This window comes from Mastigoproctus giganteus, chromosome 12, assembly GCF_048544385.1.
Source record: "Mastigoproctus giganteus isolate SK-2022 chromosome 12, ASM4854438v1, whole genome shotgun sequence".
NCBI classification, from domain to species: Eukaryota; Metazoa; Arthropoda; class Arachnida; order Uropygi; family Thelyphonidae; genus Mastigoproctus; species Mastigoproctus giganteus.
In genome coordinates this window covers 150,645,899-150,662,835 of record NC_143586.1, presented here as the reverse complement: position 1 = coordinate 150,662,835, position 16,937 = coordinate 150,645,899, and the positions used below count along the sequence as shown (strand labels likewise).

Here is a 16,937-nt window from a genome sequence, read left to right as displayed (position 1 = left end):
CTTGGACAATATTTTCTGTGATGTACTTAACTGCATCATTGATAGGCTCTTGACTGACCGTGCTAAGATCAAAAATTGCCTGATGTTGGAAGGCAGTCCAGTCAGCCTGATCAATCTTCCACCGTGGTAACCTGAAGGGAAGACATGGTCTTCCACTGTGTAACAAGGTTATCACAGGGAAGTGATCACTTCCGTATGGATTCTCCTCCACTTCCCAGGTGAGTGAAGAAAGTAGAGAAGGGGAGCAGATAGAGAGATCAATGGCAGAAAAATTACGGGTAGGCATGTGGAAGAAGGTGTTTGTTCCAGTATTCAGAAGGGAAAGGTCATTGTCATTGAGCATATGCTCAATGACTCGTCCCCTTCCGTTGATGTTAGCACTACCCCACAGGGTGTTATGTCCATTCATATCCCCGAGGAGTAAGAAAGGGACAGGCAACTGCGTTAAAAGATCATCAAGGTCTGCCTGGGAGATGTCAGTCCCAGGTGGCAATAGATAGAGCACACAGTTAATAAAAATCCCACCGTAAGGCGAATTGCAACAGCCTCTATACTAGTTCTAATTAGTAAGGGCTGTACTGGGGTCTGGTTACCCACAAGGATAGCCACTCCCCCATGTACAGAGCCATCCGCAATTCTATCCTTACGAAAAATTGTGGTGTTATGCACCGTGGGATCGTCATTTGCCTTTAGGTATGTCTCCTGCAAGCAAAAGCAAACTGGCTTGTGCTTTTGCAGGAGGGCCTTGATGTCATCTATATTTCGCCGGAATCCACGACAATTCCATTGTAGGAATTTAGCCATTATTTTGGCTTGGTGGGTCCATCAGGCGGCTTCCGAGGTGCTGAGGGCTTACTTTTATCAGTCTTGGATTTATCTTTTTTGGGGAAGAATGGACGCTGTCCCGTGTCCATGTCTTCCTCCGCAAAGAGTTCCAAGACTGATTCTTCGGGTACCTCCTTTTGCTCGACATCCATCTTTTCTTGGGAACTAGGGGGAACTTCCCCTTTCTTATTCTGTTCTTTCGTAATTACCTTTGTTAACTGTGGAGCATTAGGAGGTACCGATATAGGAGTGGCAGCTGATTGGTCCTTTTGTGCAGGTTTTTGAGAGCTTAAGAGATACCGTGCGATGGGAGTGAAAGACTCCTTTGGAGGAATGGTCATGTCCGTCTGAGTTCCGACGGAACATCTCCCTGCTACCTTCTGGGCGTAGGTAGGTCTGTTGATATTCAGGGGTTTGACCGATTTCCTTGCCTCCTGGTATGATATATTTAGCTCTGCCTTCAGCCGTTGAATTTCTTTTTCTTCTTTCCACCTCTGGCATGCTCGTGAGTAGGCCGGGTGTTCGCCCTCACAGTTAATACAGGTGGGTTTTGTGGCTGAACATGCTGTTGTTTCGTGGTCCTTTGCACCGCATCGAGCACATGCAAGGACTCCACGGCAGGCCATTTGAGAATGTCCATACTTCTGGCATTTAAAACACCGTAAAGGGTTTGGAACGTATGGACGCACTGAACAGTTGATGTATCCAGCTTTAATCTCATCAGGAGGTTTAGGAGTGTTAAAAGTCAGGATAACGCTCCTGGTTTTAACAATTTTTCCATCCCTTCGCTCAGTAATTCTCTTGACGGCAATGACTCCCTGTGGTTTTAATTCGGAGCAGATTTCCTCCTCGGTGACGTCGAGAAGGTCCCACTCCGAAATGACACCTCTCGATGAATTGAGTGTTCTGTGTGGTGTCACCGTTATAGGGATTCCTCCGATTGATGTTACTCGGAGTAGATGTTCGGATTGCCTGTCGTTTTTAGTTTCAATTAAGAGGTCTCCAGAGCGGAGCCTCTTAACTGATTTGGGTGAACCTACTAACCCATCTAACCCTTTCTGTATAAAGAAAGGTGACATTTTTCCAATCTGTTTTTCATTGGTGGAGTGCATGATTAAAAACCGCGGGATAGGACTTGATGGTAATTCAGTCCGCTGCCTCTTTGAAGCAATATTGCTGTCAGTGTCTGTAGTTTCAGATAGGGACCGGGTTGGGGCCCCTGAAGAAGTAAGTTTCTCAGGATTCATGAAGTTTTTTATATGGTTCAGTGCCCGAGCTCCCCACCCACCACGGAGCCCAAAGGGACGCCCACTACCCGGCATGCAATAAATGCGCTCGGGAGTGGGACGCCAGGGCTACCCAGACACCATACCCGCACTGCCGCCAGCCTGAATCCTGTCCCTCGGACCATGAGGGTAGGGGCGTGGCATTGACACGGTTGACCCTCGCAGGCGAACCTACTAGCCGATTGATCCTAGCCGGGCCTTCCAGGACCACCCGTCTTGTCGAAGCAGGGGCCAAAGTGGTGTATTGAAGCTGGGCCCCTCAACCACCAGGATCCCCCTTTCCGAATTTCCACGGGTCGCAGCGCACGGCAAACACGCCGGATTCCATTGATGTAAGCCCGGAACCTAGGCTGTGGGCGTTGGATCCCAGTGATGCTAGTCTGGAAGTCCAGCAGCGTCACTGGGAGGTCCCCTCACCACGTATAGGTGCCCACGTCGAGGGGGCAATTGGAGCTGCAATAAACTTGGACACTCAATATGATCCATCATTTCGTTAAAGGAAGGCTTACCACAGATCTTATCGTACAGTTTGTAAAACTGTAAATGATACTACCCTGCAATACACGCGTGCAGTACGGCAAAGACATTACACCCACTTCATATGGAAACTATTCTACAGTATATAAGACTGCGCTGTCCATCCTGGTTGGTATAACGTCCCACTTACTAAAAAGTATTTGCAGCTGAACCCTTTCATAAACAAATAGAATACTTGACAGACAGCAAACTTATTATATTGTTGACAGAGAGACAAATTAAAACGTTACATAAATAATTTTTTGGAAAATATTAAAACCTTTAAAAGTCCAAATTACTGAGGAAAGGCTCGCATACATAGTTAGTGAACTGATTAGTCATGTTTTAATTTGAACATAAATATCGTAGTGCTTGTACTCTAGTTGAAGAGGTACAAAAATATCGGTTTGGGTACAGCTCTCAAGGTGATCTGACCTACCAAAGCCTACATAGCATTTTGCCAAATCTTTGGAAATATTTTAACAAAAACCCCAATTTTCTCAAAGGATAACGAAAAATTATGGAGTCCACGATTTAATGTTCTCGTTAATGCTACCTTAAGTTTGCTTGTCAAAAGTGGAAGAAGAAGAACTGATGAAGACAAATTCTGTTTTTTTTTATTAATTATGTGGACAAAAAGGTTAGATCAACTTGATTAGATATAAAGCCCACTAGGGCAATAAAGCGCAAGTGTATTTACAGTAAATTACTTCTGGACCTTCCCCTACTTTCTAAACATTTCCTCAAAATATGTTTCGTTTGCAATCTTAAAAACATAAATAGAGATATTACACATTTTTCATATTTTGCTGGGTCAGTATATTCAAAAGGCGTTAACGTTTCGACTTATTTCGAAGATATACTGCTGTGACAAAAAAGAAAACTGAATGCTTGTTAGCAGAGCACAAAAATCTCAATAGAAATTCATTATGTGAGGTGCGTTAAACTTACTCATACAAGGTGCGGCTAAAAAGAAACAAGAAATATATATTTTTAAATCATTTATTATTTTAAATACAATTTCAATGTTTACCCCTTCAAATTACTCTCCAGCTCCTATGCAGCGATTTCCAGGATCTAAAACAGCAGCGGAAGTCCTCTGAAGATACCCCCCCCATTTAATTGCAGCACTTATGTTCTGAATGCTTGCTAATTCTTCAATTAAAATCTACCTTAAATTCTTTAAGGTAGATTTTAATTTTCGGGAACAGAAAAACAGTTGCACGGCGCCCATCCGAATAATAAGCTGGGTGCTTCAATGCCTGATCTTGTTAAAAACTTTCTCACCCCGAACCATTCGCGCGCGCACACTTTTCTCATGCCCAACCGCTCTGTCAAAATTGTTCTTACTGTTTCTTTGTCAATATGGAACTGTTCTGCGAACAGTCGAATGGTCACCCGACGGTCTTGGCGCACCATTTCTTGAATTTTTCAACATTCTCGCCTGAAAGTAGTCAAGATGGTCTTTCTGTCGTCGTGGACATCGACCCTTCCTTCTATGAATCGTTTGTACCATTCGAACACACGTGGCTGACTCATGGTTTGGTCACACTCTCCGTAACATCTCCAACGTTTTTACCATTTTACCGAATTATACTAAAAATGTTCATAACAATTCCTTGCTCTAAATTAAGATCACTCATTTTTTTTCTGCCGAAGGGTTAAAACATTAATTCACTTAAAGGGGCACAGTTCAATCAACACTTAACCGATTGCAAGAAACAAACTAAGTTGTACAGGAAAAAACAAGCCACAGCATGATATGAATGTTGTTGGCAAGTGCAGTAGTAAGGGGTTGGTAAATAACGATTCTCGTTTCATTTTAGCTGCACCTTGTATTTGCATATCCATTGTTTTGCAATATCTTAAAACTATTTCTTAATTCAAGAAAAAGTGACACTCAAATGAAATCATATTTCTGTATAATCTTAAACATTGAGATGGAAAAAAATACAAATCAATTAAGTTTTCTATCCATACAAGGATGTATCAAAAAAAACCTCTGTACTTTTTCCTTGCAAACTGCTTTATTGTGTACAAAATACACGATGTGTTCAGATAGCTGGACATATGATATTCTTCATAATCGCCTAATTTATTTAGGCGATTATGATCGTACTGCATACCATAAAATCGTGTACACCACTGTTGTAAGAAGTTTCGTACTATAACCACATAGTGTTTTCACTGCCTGTTGAACTTTTTTCATTGCGTTGAATCCACTCCACAGATCCTCCAAAGATGGAGGTCATGAATGGCCATAGTCTGGACTTTACTAGGTGGTCAAGGCACTCCTAATTCTAGGTTTACAGGAGATAATTTCTTGCGCTCAGTTCGTTTTAACCTCGGCGTTTTTATGGAGCAATATGATATCAATGGTAATCTGATTTGGTTGTTGCTGGACAATTTCTGTTCTCAACCTAGAACCAGTATTTTGTTCGATATGGTTTTCTAAGCACTTGCTTCAACGATTAATTAATCATGCATGTTTAACTCTTTTGTATACGAAATTCAGTGTTTTCCTTGTTATAAAGAATTTGTCTACTGTCAGTGTAACTTTAAAGAAAGGAGGCTACATTAGTTTAATTTTCTTTTTATTGTCACCTTCTGTGCTGAGTCTGAACGAGTCCGATCCATAAATATTGCTGGAAATTGCATGCAAATCGTCCAACTCCATGTGAACTCGCTGACAAAACTATTTTTTGTACATAGATGTGCTTATATAACTGCCTATAAGTTCAGTAATTGCGCAGCTTTACATATGCAATTACCACACTTTTCTCAAAAAGTAACAAATGTTAAACGCTCTCAAAAACCACTCACTCCAAGAGACACACACGTGCGATCGTGACTAGTGAACACATAAGAGCTTGAACGAGGAAAATGATAAGTGTCACCGTATGCGGCGGATAAGTGGAAAGGCAAAGGAGGGGAGGTTTGGGGGACAGGCGTAGGAATGTGCACACGAGGAATCAAACAGAACCTCTTGTTGGATGAACGCCGTCCATAACCAAGCTTGTATACAAAGGAAGAACGGTAGCAACGAAGGGTCGGGTAGGTGATCTAGTCACTATCCTCGTTTACAGGCTCGTACGATTTGTGTGTTACCATAAATAACAGAATAATTCCAATAGTTTTTACAAGGATTTTCAACAACTCTACGCCTTCTTTTTTTTTGCCCGCCAAGTCCTGTGACGGAGATATGTGCAGAAGGAGGATGGTCTTGCAGTCTTCATATATAGAACCTCCTGTAATAAATAAACAAAAACTATATGACAACTTTCCACTGTTACACAATAAGCTATGAGGACAATTAATAAGACAGCTCTGTTTTAGAGATTACGTTAACATAAATGAATGAGTTTTGGCTATTGGTGATTTAGAAAGTTCCATACATTCCCATGAAAAAGAATCTGATCTGATTTTGTCCTCTGATTTATGTAGTCGAAGACGACAGAAGTTGTGGTACTTTAGATTGATATGCATTGTAGTTTAATGAAATATACGATAGAACTAGTTGGATTGTTTGATCAGGAAAATAAAAATATTGTCCCATATATAACTCAGATCGTTAGGAAGGTATTAGACAAAGAAACATGCATTGATTCCATGATGGTTTTCCACCATGCTGAAACAAGAAATATTCAATACTAACGATCGTTTTGAAACAACTTTAAATAATTCATCTGATCTACACAAGCTGTATACCCCTGTGCAAGGTTAGGTGGTAACTTGTTCCAGTTCCAGGAACAACGAATTTCTGAAAATAGCAACAGGTTAAGGCCTAAACGAAAAAGGCTAGGTAAACGAAAAATGCCTAAGATTTTCCTACTTTGTCCATCACAATAATTTGACATATCAGCAAAGCTGAAGCGCAGTGTTCTTTATGAACAACATCATTCTCCCTAAAAAAAAGTTACCAAAGAATTATACAGTCCCCTTATAACTCTTCCTCTTTAAAACATTCGGAAATTTAGAGAGGGTATGGATAAGAAGCATTTAAGTGTTGTTTAAGGTCTGGCATGAAAAAAATTAACAGATATTCTGGCACTGTTCTAAATGAAATTAATATAATTTATAAAATTGAATTAATTGATTAAAACTATAACAAATTTTATAAAATTTAATTTATATTAATTAAATTAACTGAATTATACGAATTTATGGAGATAGTCTGTATGATTCGGGATAATGATATTTCCTGCTTAACTGGAGTCTCTTGAAACCTTGAATTAAAACAGAATTTTAATATTTAATGAAACAGTTTAGCAACACGAAAGACCTACTTTAAATAAATTTTATATTTAAAGTTGTCTAAATTCTTAAATGTGTAAAAATGTTTGATTTTTCGTTCAAAGATGGAAATATGACAATTTTAAAACTTCATAATTGACTTCAGATTAATTAAATCAGATATCACCGAAACCGGTCAGCATTTTGTTTTTGCTTCAGTCATACTAAATTGGAAACTGAACACGGCCCATTGGTTATAATTACGATGTCCAGCTGTGTCATTTCTATAAAATAAAATTAGTATTCTGCGAGTTTACAAGTCTTAGGTGTTAAATGAAATAAAAGACATTGTTACATCATGTCAGAATTTGTTTTAAGAAGTTTATGGAAAGTTACCACATCAAACTACAGTTCATAAATGTTGGCAATGTTTCAAGGTTCTGCTGAACTCCTTCTTGAGACCTATAAACAGATGTAGGCTCCCGGCACACTTCAATAAACCTCTTCTCATATGATAACGGTACCTTTTATTTATTTTATTCTAATTTGTAAAAACCATGTATCTTCCTTTTTTTCAGGCAATTAGAAATTGTATCGCTATTTTGATAATACGCACGAATTTTTACATGCTCGATATCAATTTTAAAAGTTATCAAGATAAAGTTACCTTGTTGGAGTGCCAAGTTTTCTTAGAAAGTGGCCCCCATACGTTTCAGAGCAATGAGAGTATTGACAATTTTCTGTAACAAAATAAATATGCATTATTTATGAGGTCGGACTGGAGCACTAACACATGATACTGTAAATCAATAATATTAATTATTTATGTTACTAAAAATAATAATACTCCAAAAATATTGGAAAATATTCTGTAAAAAGGAGGAATAATAAGATATTAAAACATATCTGGTATCATCTTGCTCTGGAAGTCAGAGGCTCACTTCTAGAACATCAGCCAAATGGATCCCATCATCAAGTTGTGATTTTAATTGCAGTTTGGGCGGGAGTGGGGATTGGTTGGTTGGTTGTTGAATATGTTGTGTAGTGGCTCAAGATCTAAGAAGTCTACAGTTTCAGTGCCACGGGGAAGGTCCATGATTAATATGGATATTTCTGGTAAATTAAACTCCACCACACAATTAGAGATATTTTAAAAACAAATAGTTCGACCAAATTTGCATTGTCTCCAATAAGATAGGATAACGTTAAACGGTTCCTTTAAAACCGATTTCGATTCTTTTCCGTACATTGTGTTAGTGGCATCACATGGAACGAACGTTTCACAGGAGATAAAGAGGGGCGCACATACATAAGACATTTGACATAGCGTTATCTATCCATTGAGTTAACCCCATCAGCAGATAAAGATGTGTCGTGATTCAGTTTCAAGTTTGGCGTCTATAGCCCTGTTAAAATCAAAATAACTTGTCATCCTGAACTTGCAATGTCTTTTCTGTACTGTTCTTTACAGAGTTTCTATATGATGGATTTATAATCTACATGTGGTACATTATAACGAAACGTTATCCTAAAATGATGCTTAGCAGATTGAGCTGTATATATATTTTCATGGGTGGTTGCATATCTTGGTATCCATAAAAAAGCTTAAAATCAGTACTGTAATTGGCTGGGGTCTAATCTGTTTCAAAATTGAGCAATGGCTTTGTACTTTGTACTCATGGAATCAAGAGATAATGGTTTGACTGTTGGACATATTATTCACATGATCTAGGGATATTTCAATTGCAAACAGTTCTATAGGATAGACGCCGCATGCGACGGGATGGAATTTAGAAACAGAGAAATAAAGGAAATTGTTTCCGCACTACTGCTGTTCTCCTTTTTCAGCCACTGTGTATTTTATTTGGTAACACACATATTGCTGCATCAGAATCTCCAGCACAGAGTTTTTTGATTGTGAGATCTAGTGATGGTGAAATTAATGCAATTGGATATCTGCTTTTCTTCATTCCAAAGAATGGTTCGTCCCATAATTCACATATGCCAGGGATGGGATTTCCTCTCTGTCATTTTAGACCGGTTGTATAATGTGCCTGTCAGGTTGCATAGCAATTTCAGTTGTTGGTTTTAAAAATCAAGCCAGACTTAATATCTTCAAAAAATTAGACTTTAAAACTTGTGATATTATTAAAGAAAATTAGAACAATGACCATATCATAGGACTCAGATACTTCACTGGTAACAGTGGTGCATGGAGAGCGCAGCCTCAATGCACCACTTTTAAGTAGAAGTGTATATATAATTTACTTACTTGCCAACGTCTCCTTATCACGAACTTTTTCAGATTCTTCTTGTCCAGGGTCGTTTCTTCTTTCTTGCCTTTCTGCAAGATAATTTTATAAATAAATTCGTGTTTTTGTGGTATCTGATATATTCACAAATAGTTTTATACTACCAATAATCGCTATAAAATAGCACATGGCCAGTTTATAACCAGGTATAAAATTATGAGAGAATATTGTAAGATGAAGGACAATGGTATTAGCAATGCTATTAAAGTAGTATTAATAAGAGTAACAATCAAAAATGAAATTACGAATATTTAAAGAAGATAAAGGGTCCATCTAGATTTGCACTGTTTCCCATAATATAAGTAAGCGATAAAGGTTCTTGCGAAAGAGTAGAAAGTACGTTTTCTGGTATGGAAATAGTAAGTGCAATCAAAGAGTACATATTGGACAGTGAGCTGTGATGAACGATACATGAATAGAGGAGGGTTGTGTGTGTGTGTATGTAGGCGATATATCCTGTCTGTTTTGGCTGAAGCCAGAATTCCATAATGCTGGTTCCTATTTGATTTGTGAACAATTTATTGCTCATTTGTTACTTTCAGATTTCTGACCACCGAAATGTACAGTCATTTTTATATGACTCAAAAATCTATGTATGATATCTGATATTTGCTGGTACCGTAGTGTTTGGCTGTCTCATTACTTGTGATAAACAGCATGCTCTGGGATCCAGCAAAACCTCGCTGAATGATTATTATTCCTTAGACGATTTCAAATTTAAAAAGGAGAAGATCTGTTTTACGTTGATATGCGAGACTGAAATTTTATTGTCCAGTGCAGACCCGGCATTCATACAATCTGTGTATATTGGTCTGCTAGCGTTGTGGAAACTGTTAGTATTCTCAAATGCTAATTTAATTCCGTATAATTCTGATTTAGTTTAATTTAATTGTGTATAACTGATACATTGAACCACTAGTGTTATGGAGACTGCAGAAGCAGAAAAGGCAACCGCGGCACCAACGGCAGAGGCAAATTTCTAACCGTCTGTATGTATTGAATAGCTTCGAGCACTGCTGAGAACATGGCCTTTATGCACTTGCTTAGTACTTTCATCTTCCAGGGTTTTCTTTCCCCATTGCTGAACATAGCTATCACTTGAAGGATTTATGGACTACGATGATTGATGTGTTGTCCGACCACCATGAGAAGAACCCTGTCAATCGTTCTGCTTCTATGGAAACGAGAGTTCATTTTTGTTTGAGTGTTGTTAGCGTTCGCAATGCAGAGTTTCTGTGAAGGCATTGGTGGTGGAAACAAAACTTCGTAGTAGATCTAGCTGCTTGTAAATGTACACTTCAGCCAAACTAAAATGAACTATCCTGTTTCCACGGGTACAGAAAGATTGACCGGGGTCTTCTCATGGTGGTCGGACAGTATATTGGTCTCTTTAAGTAAATTTCCAAAATGAAAGTGATAGGTGTGAAGCAAATCTTTAATCTAATACCAGCGGGTTTATTTTCAGTCAGTTTTCTGCTATAGAACTGTCCAATCAGGTTTAAAAATAATGGTCGAGTGGGATTGGTTGGAAGGCTTTGAATGTTGGCTGCATAATTGAGGAGCAGCATTTTTCTTCCAAGGTGAAATGGAGATTTTCTACCTCTACACAGAAATTCTGGTCATGGGGGATTTTCTAAATAGACCTAGTTAATTGCGAAGGGCACTGTGTTCAATGGTATTAAGACAACAGTACCATAATCTAGACGAGACCTGAAAAGTCACGATACAGATATAGAAGGGGTATCTATCAGAATCCCATGTATATCTTGTCGAAAATGGACCGAGTATGCTAATTTTCTTCAGACAGATAGTCCGGAAATATGTTATATGTGAAACGAAGTAGAGTTTGGTGTCAAACATTAAAACTAAGAAAAGACGTTTACTTTCGAGAGGGAGTACACGGTTCTTTAACCCGAGTTCCGGTTCGGAACGTAGCTTGCGTTTTTTGCAGAAGTGAACTGAAACTGCGTTTTGCTCTGATAAACATTCTGTTATGTCCATATCTCTAACTTATGCACAGAAAGTTGTAGCTGCTTTTCAATAATACAAAAAATTTGTATGAAGATTTTGTGAACAGCAACATATAGTAAGATCATCGGCAAACATACAGTATATAGTTCTAAGTATTTCGGATGTTCTGTCATGGTGTTCAGCCCAACTGAAAAATTGTAATGGTTATGAATAATACTGTATATAGTAGAGTAATATGACAAAGATTAAAATAAAACCATGCATATTATAAGAAACATAAAGTCGGTCGTCTTTTACCATATAGCACATTTCCAAATGATTGTTTCTTAGAATTAAACAAATACACCTTTTTTTGATAATACTTACCGCCAACCATGGATGTTTTAAGCTTTCTGCTGCAGTCATCCGTTCACTGTAAATGAAAAGACATTGTGATAAAAGAGATATTCGGTATACTCATAAATCTATTCAATTTTCATTTGCTTTTCGAAAACGTTTTATATAGATATCACAAAATTTCGAAATTACACCATGTCCACTTTCAAGATTATACCGTCTCCTTTTTGCTGCAAGTACTCAATCAATGCTATTTGTTTTTCAATTACTGGAAAATCTATCAGAAAGGAATGGTGGTGGCTGTCCAAAGCAAAACCAATAATCAAGAGATGCAGACAAACTTCGTTATGCAACCAACCGAAATCGTAATAGAAGTAATGTCTAGGAGTGATTTGAACAACACTAGACAGACATTTTTCCTTACCTCGACTCACTGTAATTATTATAATACTGCACTAGATTTCCATAAATGAAATTATGATTCACTGGAAAAGCTTTAGTTTCGTGTAATAAACCTTAATACTATATGCCAATATTTTTAAGTATTATGTAGTTACCACTAATACAAGAATACGCCACAGATAGGAAATGGTTATAGTATAAAATAAAATTGCATTCTTCCTCCAGAAAACATTAATATATAAGTAATCATAGAAAACTTTCACTTCCAGGTTTGGTCTCTGCTCGCCTAGTTTAATATAAATATAACCTGTGTCTTTATATAATCTTTATACGATTTCAAAGTTGCCTTATGTTATTCTAAATTTTAAAAGTTCCAAATATTAATTACTACCTTTATAGAAGTTATCTTTACAAAGATTACAACTCGAAGAATTATATAATGGTGCTTTCTTTTAGCTAACAGTTTACGTCAAAGTACAGTGGTTCGCCACTTCTTAGTCGCCTGGAGAGGTCTGGGTTCGCATTCGTCCAAGATTGGATTTCTTTAAGGTTTCTTCAATTGGGAGCTGCTATTTTAATCTGGGAGTTATTCTGCATTTTTCGAAAATCCCCACAACATCGAAAATTTATCGTATAATATGTATACAAGTGAACACACACTTGCATACTTAATACTCGAAAAAAAGAACACGAACTGGCGCACTATGACCAAAGAAAATGCGCCAAAAACATTTGGAAACCCTTAAATAATTAGAAGATATTTCTCGTTATTTAAATATTTACAAATTACCCATTTCCTTTACTAGCCAGTTCGAAAATTCTGGGTTCTATTACGTCAGAGACCGAAAGAATTTAAGTCTTGTAAAGTGAGACTGATTTAAACTTTGGAACATGCGAAGCGTTTCTTCCTCTGTAAAAGGATCGCAGTCTACATGTTCTTCATACCAAGTTTTGGTGCATCACCTACTCAGGTCAAAGTACGCTATTTCCACGTAACTCAATTCTTACGATTTGCTGTATATCGTTTCTGTAAAAATGTCTGGACCGATTCGCATGCTGTGCAGGAAAAATACGGAATTACTCATTAGGTAAACTATTTCTTCCAGCCAAGATCAGCAAACTGCAACCAATCTCCGAAAATTCGAACCTAGATTTTTCTAAATGAGTAAGAAATGGGGAAGCCATTATGCTATCACAGATCTCACAGAATTCAGTAATTAATCAAACCCCAGCTTCCCAAATACAACGTGATTGTAGCTACGATGATGAATAACAATTTGAATTAAGAAAATACTGTTATAGAAATTTAGCATTATCTAATCATTCAGTCTTATTGGAGAGTAGAAAAGGCAGCAAATGCGTGACTTATTTTCCATATTCTTTAACAGAATCTTTAAAGAATATCCATCAAAGAAATTGATATCCTCGACCTGCGATATTTTGATATTCGTTTAGATAAGCTAATAGCGACAGGTGGGTAATTAACAAAACTGTTAATGAAACGTTTCTGAATCTGTGCCGATACATCCATTTTATCTCCCACCTACACATCTTTGGGTTTTGTAGAACTCTTACATTTGCTCTGAATTTTCTGACATCTGTGAAGCTATATTTGTACTGTATTTCTTATAAAACAATCTATTAATATTAAATAGCTCAAAATTTGGACTGGATCTGCAAATATAAATGTTCAATATAAGATTACTTAAAGTAAAATTACGGATAAAGATCCAAAAGTTAGTTAATAGTCAAAACAGCATAATATTTTTGGGATCATTCCAGTTATTTGTTAAATTTTAACAAGAAGCTCGAATAATCCCCAAATATTTAACAATGGGCACTCGCAAGAACTAACCCCCAAGTTCCCTCAAGAATACCCCTGATCTGAGGGTTAAGTTGATAGATTTTTCCCACTTAAACTAGGTATTCACATAACAAAATTTTAGGCAATATTGACTGTAATGTTATGCGTTTGGATTGAAATCTCGTCTTTGACGGGGTCCAAACAAAAACTCTTCATCTTAAGTGATACTCATAAGCTCTTCGTTTTACTTACCTCCGGTCCTTGAGGAGAAGTTTTTCGATGAAGTCCTTTGCCTCGTCTGATATGTTGTCAAAGCAGTCATCATCGAAGTCATATTCGGCTTTTGTCACATTAGCCATTGTTTCCAGATCGCTGTTACCCATAAACGGAGACAGTCCTGATAATCTGCAATATAAATGTTACGTGATATGTAGTTCAGAGAAATATGAACAGTAAATAAACCTGATCAGGAAAAAAATTCTGTGGTTACAAGGATTTCTCACGGCAAACTATCAGCAAGACGTTCACAGTATTGATATTAATTTTTAAAAGTTTGTCCAAAGTGAAACGGCTGCTGAAGTTATTATGCAATTAGAAACACTATTTTATGAACAAAGCTGTTTGGTTGGATTTCATTGTTTTGGCCAAAGTAATTGAAGTATACGAGAGTCATATTTTGTCTGAGGACATATAATATCCGTATATGTCCTCATACTATATATGAGGACATATGCGAATATTAGGTATATATAGTATTGGGACTTCAGCATTGAATGTCTCACAAACAGAAAATTCAGCACGAATTGGAACAAGCAATAACGCGGAACGAAACAAAGTTTTTCAGAATTATTTTACAGTGGTTTTTACATGAATAGTTATTATCAATGGTATTTCAAGTATATTAGAGGATGTGATAACGTCTCATCACAGTATATTCAGTACAGCAGCTATCCGACGTGGCATTGATTCAACAAGATGTCGGAAGAGTTCGGGAGGTATGTCCAACCAAGCTGTGTGTAATGCGGCCAGCAGTGCAGGTATGGAGGTGATTGGTGCATGCAGACGCCTGATATGCCTTTCCATAGTGTCCCACAAGTGCTCTATGGGATTGATATCGGTGAATTCGGAGGGCAATCGATATGGTGGAAGTCGAACTATGTTCCTCAAATCATTCCTACAACAAGTGCCCGATGGCTCGGCGCATTCATTGTCATCTTGGAAGACACCATCGCCATTCAGGAAAAAAAAAAAAAAAATGGGGTGGGTTGTGCACGGGGACACAACCGCAATCGTTTAAGGCGTGAATTCGTCTTTGTGTTATTAGAAGAAGAGTAAGATGTAAATGAATAAATTCATAGTGGTTATAAGGGAAGTATAATTTTATTTATCAATGGCCGATGATAGGAGAGGTAAGATACATATGACATAGAAATTTTTTAGCATCCATGTTTCTTACAAAGGTTAAAGCTATACACGTCTTGCCCAGAGTAGTGGGCGATGTAGAAATGTACTTCAAGTTAAACTTTTCTTTCCAATGATATATGTTTCTTACATTTCTTTTCATATTTCCTTTGCAATTTTTTCAACATTATGAAAATTTTCTTCAACTGAGCACACTTATCGACTTATAACTTTACAAATTTTATTTTATCAGTTATTATTGCTCAAATAGTATTGCAGATCCTGTTATTCTCTACAAATCGACACCAATTTCAACGTCCTATATCTTCGCAATCCAAAGTTACACTGCCCAAACGCCGCGAGGCGTCGCCATTTTCAGTGTTCAGGCGCAAGCGCTACCCCTCACCACTGCAACCTCCACTACCAACCATTTTCCATACGAACATAAACCCTCTATCTATCAAAATTAAATCATTAGATTATCTTTTACAGTTTACGAGATATAAGCGCGACAATCCTGTGATTTTTTTGGTCGCTAGACTTTTCGTAGAGACCCCCCTATACCGCACCGAATTTAAAGGCGTATTCACGTCAAAAGTGTAACGTAGCGGGTTTACACAGTCAGCAAGCAGTTGACGATACCGGGGACCACTGATACGTTGTTCCAAATGCACCAGGGGTCCACGTTCCTGCCAGTGAAACATGCACCACACCATACAACCCCTCCGCCAGCCTGTACCTTTGATACCATGCATGATGGATCAAAAGCCTCATGTTGTTGACGCTAAATCCGTACACGACCATCCACGGTGTGGAGTAAATAACGTGACTAATACGACCAGCACACCTTCCAGTCTTCTAACTTCCATGCTCTTTGCACCAGGCGACTCTTTTACGTCGATGAACCTTAGTTAGGAGAGGAGGCCATAGGGGGTCGTCTTCTGGTCTAGCCCATACGCGTGAGCGTGCGACGCATGGTCATGCCAGATATTGTTCCGGGTTGGCCCATGTTGTATTGGGTAGTCAACTCTTCAATAGTGCTGCGCCTATTGCCGTCGTTGTACGTGGCGCTCACCTCTAACATCAACCTTTCGCTGACCTTTGCAGTTTTGCTGTTGGGTCGTTGTTTGACCATTTTGACGCCAATCCTGGTACACTTTGACAACGGCGGCTCTCCAACACCCCACCAGTTTAGCCGTTTGAGAAATCGAGGCACCAGCTCGTCGAGCACCCACAATCTGTCCTTTATCAAAGTCCGATAAATCCTTCCTCTTCCCCATCACGCTCGGAATTTTACTACCTACTGAACCACTGACACCTTATCAATTATACGTAGGTCGACTAACTCTCGTACCTCACGTGGTGAACGTGTGGCATTCAATTTTTCATAGAGGTGGTCATAATTCAGTGAACACTCTGTGTATATATTTCCTAAATTAGACTCGTGTTCCAAGGGAACATCATCATGGCTAATTCTAAAATACATAAGACTAGTATACAACATTTTCCATATTTAATCCTAGCCAGGTACAAGTATAAATTGATTTTTAAAATCCAGAAAAAATACTTTCTTGTAAAAAGTCTAGCGCAAATGCGAAGAATGGCAATCCCTTGAAATTCTGACTTATTTTCAAAGTGCTACTGCTCTGAAAAATACCCGGGGTCCAAATTCTATTGATGGCTCAAGGAATTTTATAGCCTTTCACAAAGTTGCTGAGTTAGTCGGTCTCGGGCAAAGTACAGAACAATTCTTCTCAGTTCCTGCAAAAAACAACACAAAATTAGGTTTTCACTGGCACCGTATTTGAGATATAATTGTAAAAAAAAAACAAAAAAAAAAAAACTTAAGAA

The 16,937-nt window shown here is 38.0% G+C and overlaps 1 protein-coding gene across 1 annotated transcript in view; it reads right to left on the bottom strand.

Moving 5' to 3' along the window:
* Positions 1–5,204: 5,204 nt before the first annotated feature.
* LOC150077510 (myosin light chain kinase, smooth muscle-like) overlaps positions 5,205–16,937 on the bottom strand; it is a 70,749-nt gene continuing 59,016 nt past the window's right edge. The window contains exons 7-11 of the mRNA XM_090386412.1: positions 13,938–14,090; positions 11,510–11,555; positions 9,133–9,204; positions 7,528–7,600; positions 5,205–5,875 (exon numbers count right to left, since the gene is read on the bottom strand). Coding sequence (XP_090242538.1) covers positions 7,550–7,600; positions 9,133–9,204; positions 11,510–11,555; positions 13,938–14,090 — 322 coding nt within the window. The 3' untranslated portion in view covers positions 5,205–5,875; positions 7,528–7,549. The remainder of the gene's footprint in view (positions 5,876–7,527; positions 7,601–9,132; positions 9,205–11,509; positions 11,556–13,937; positions 14,091–16,937) is intronic.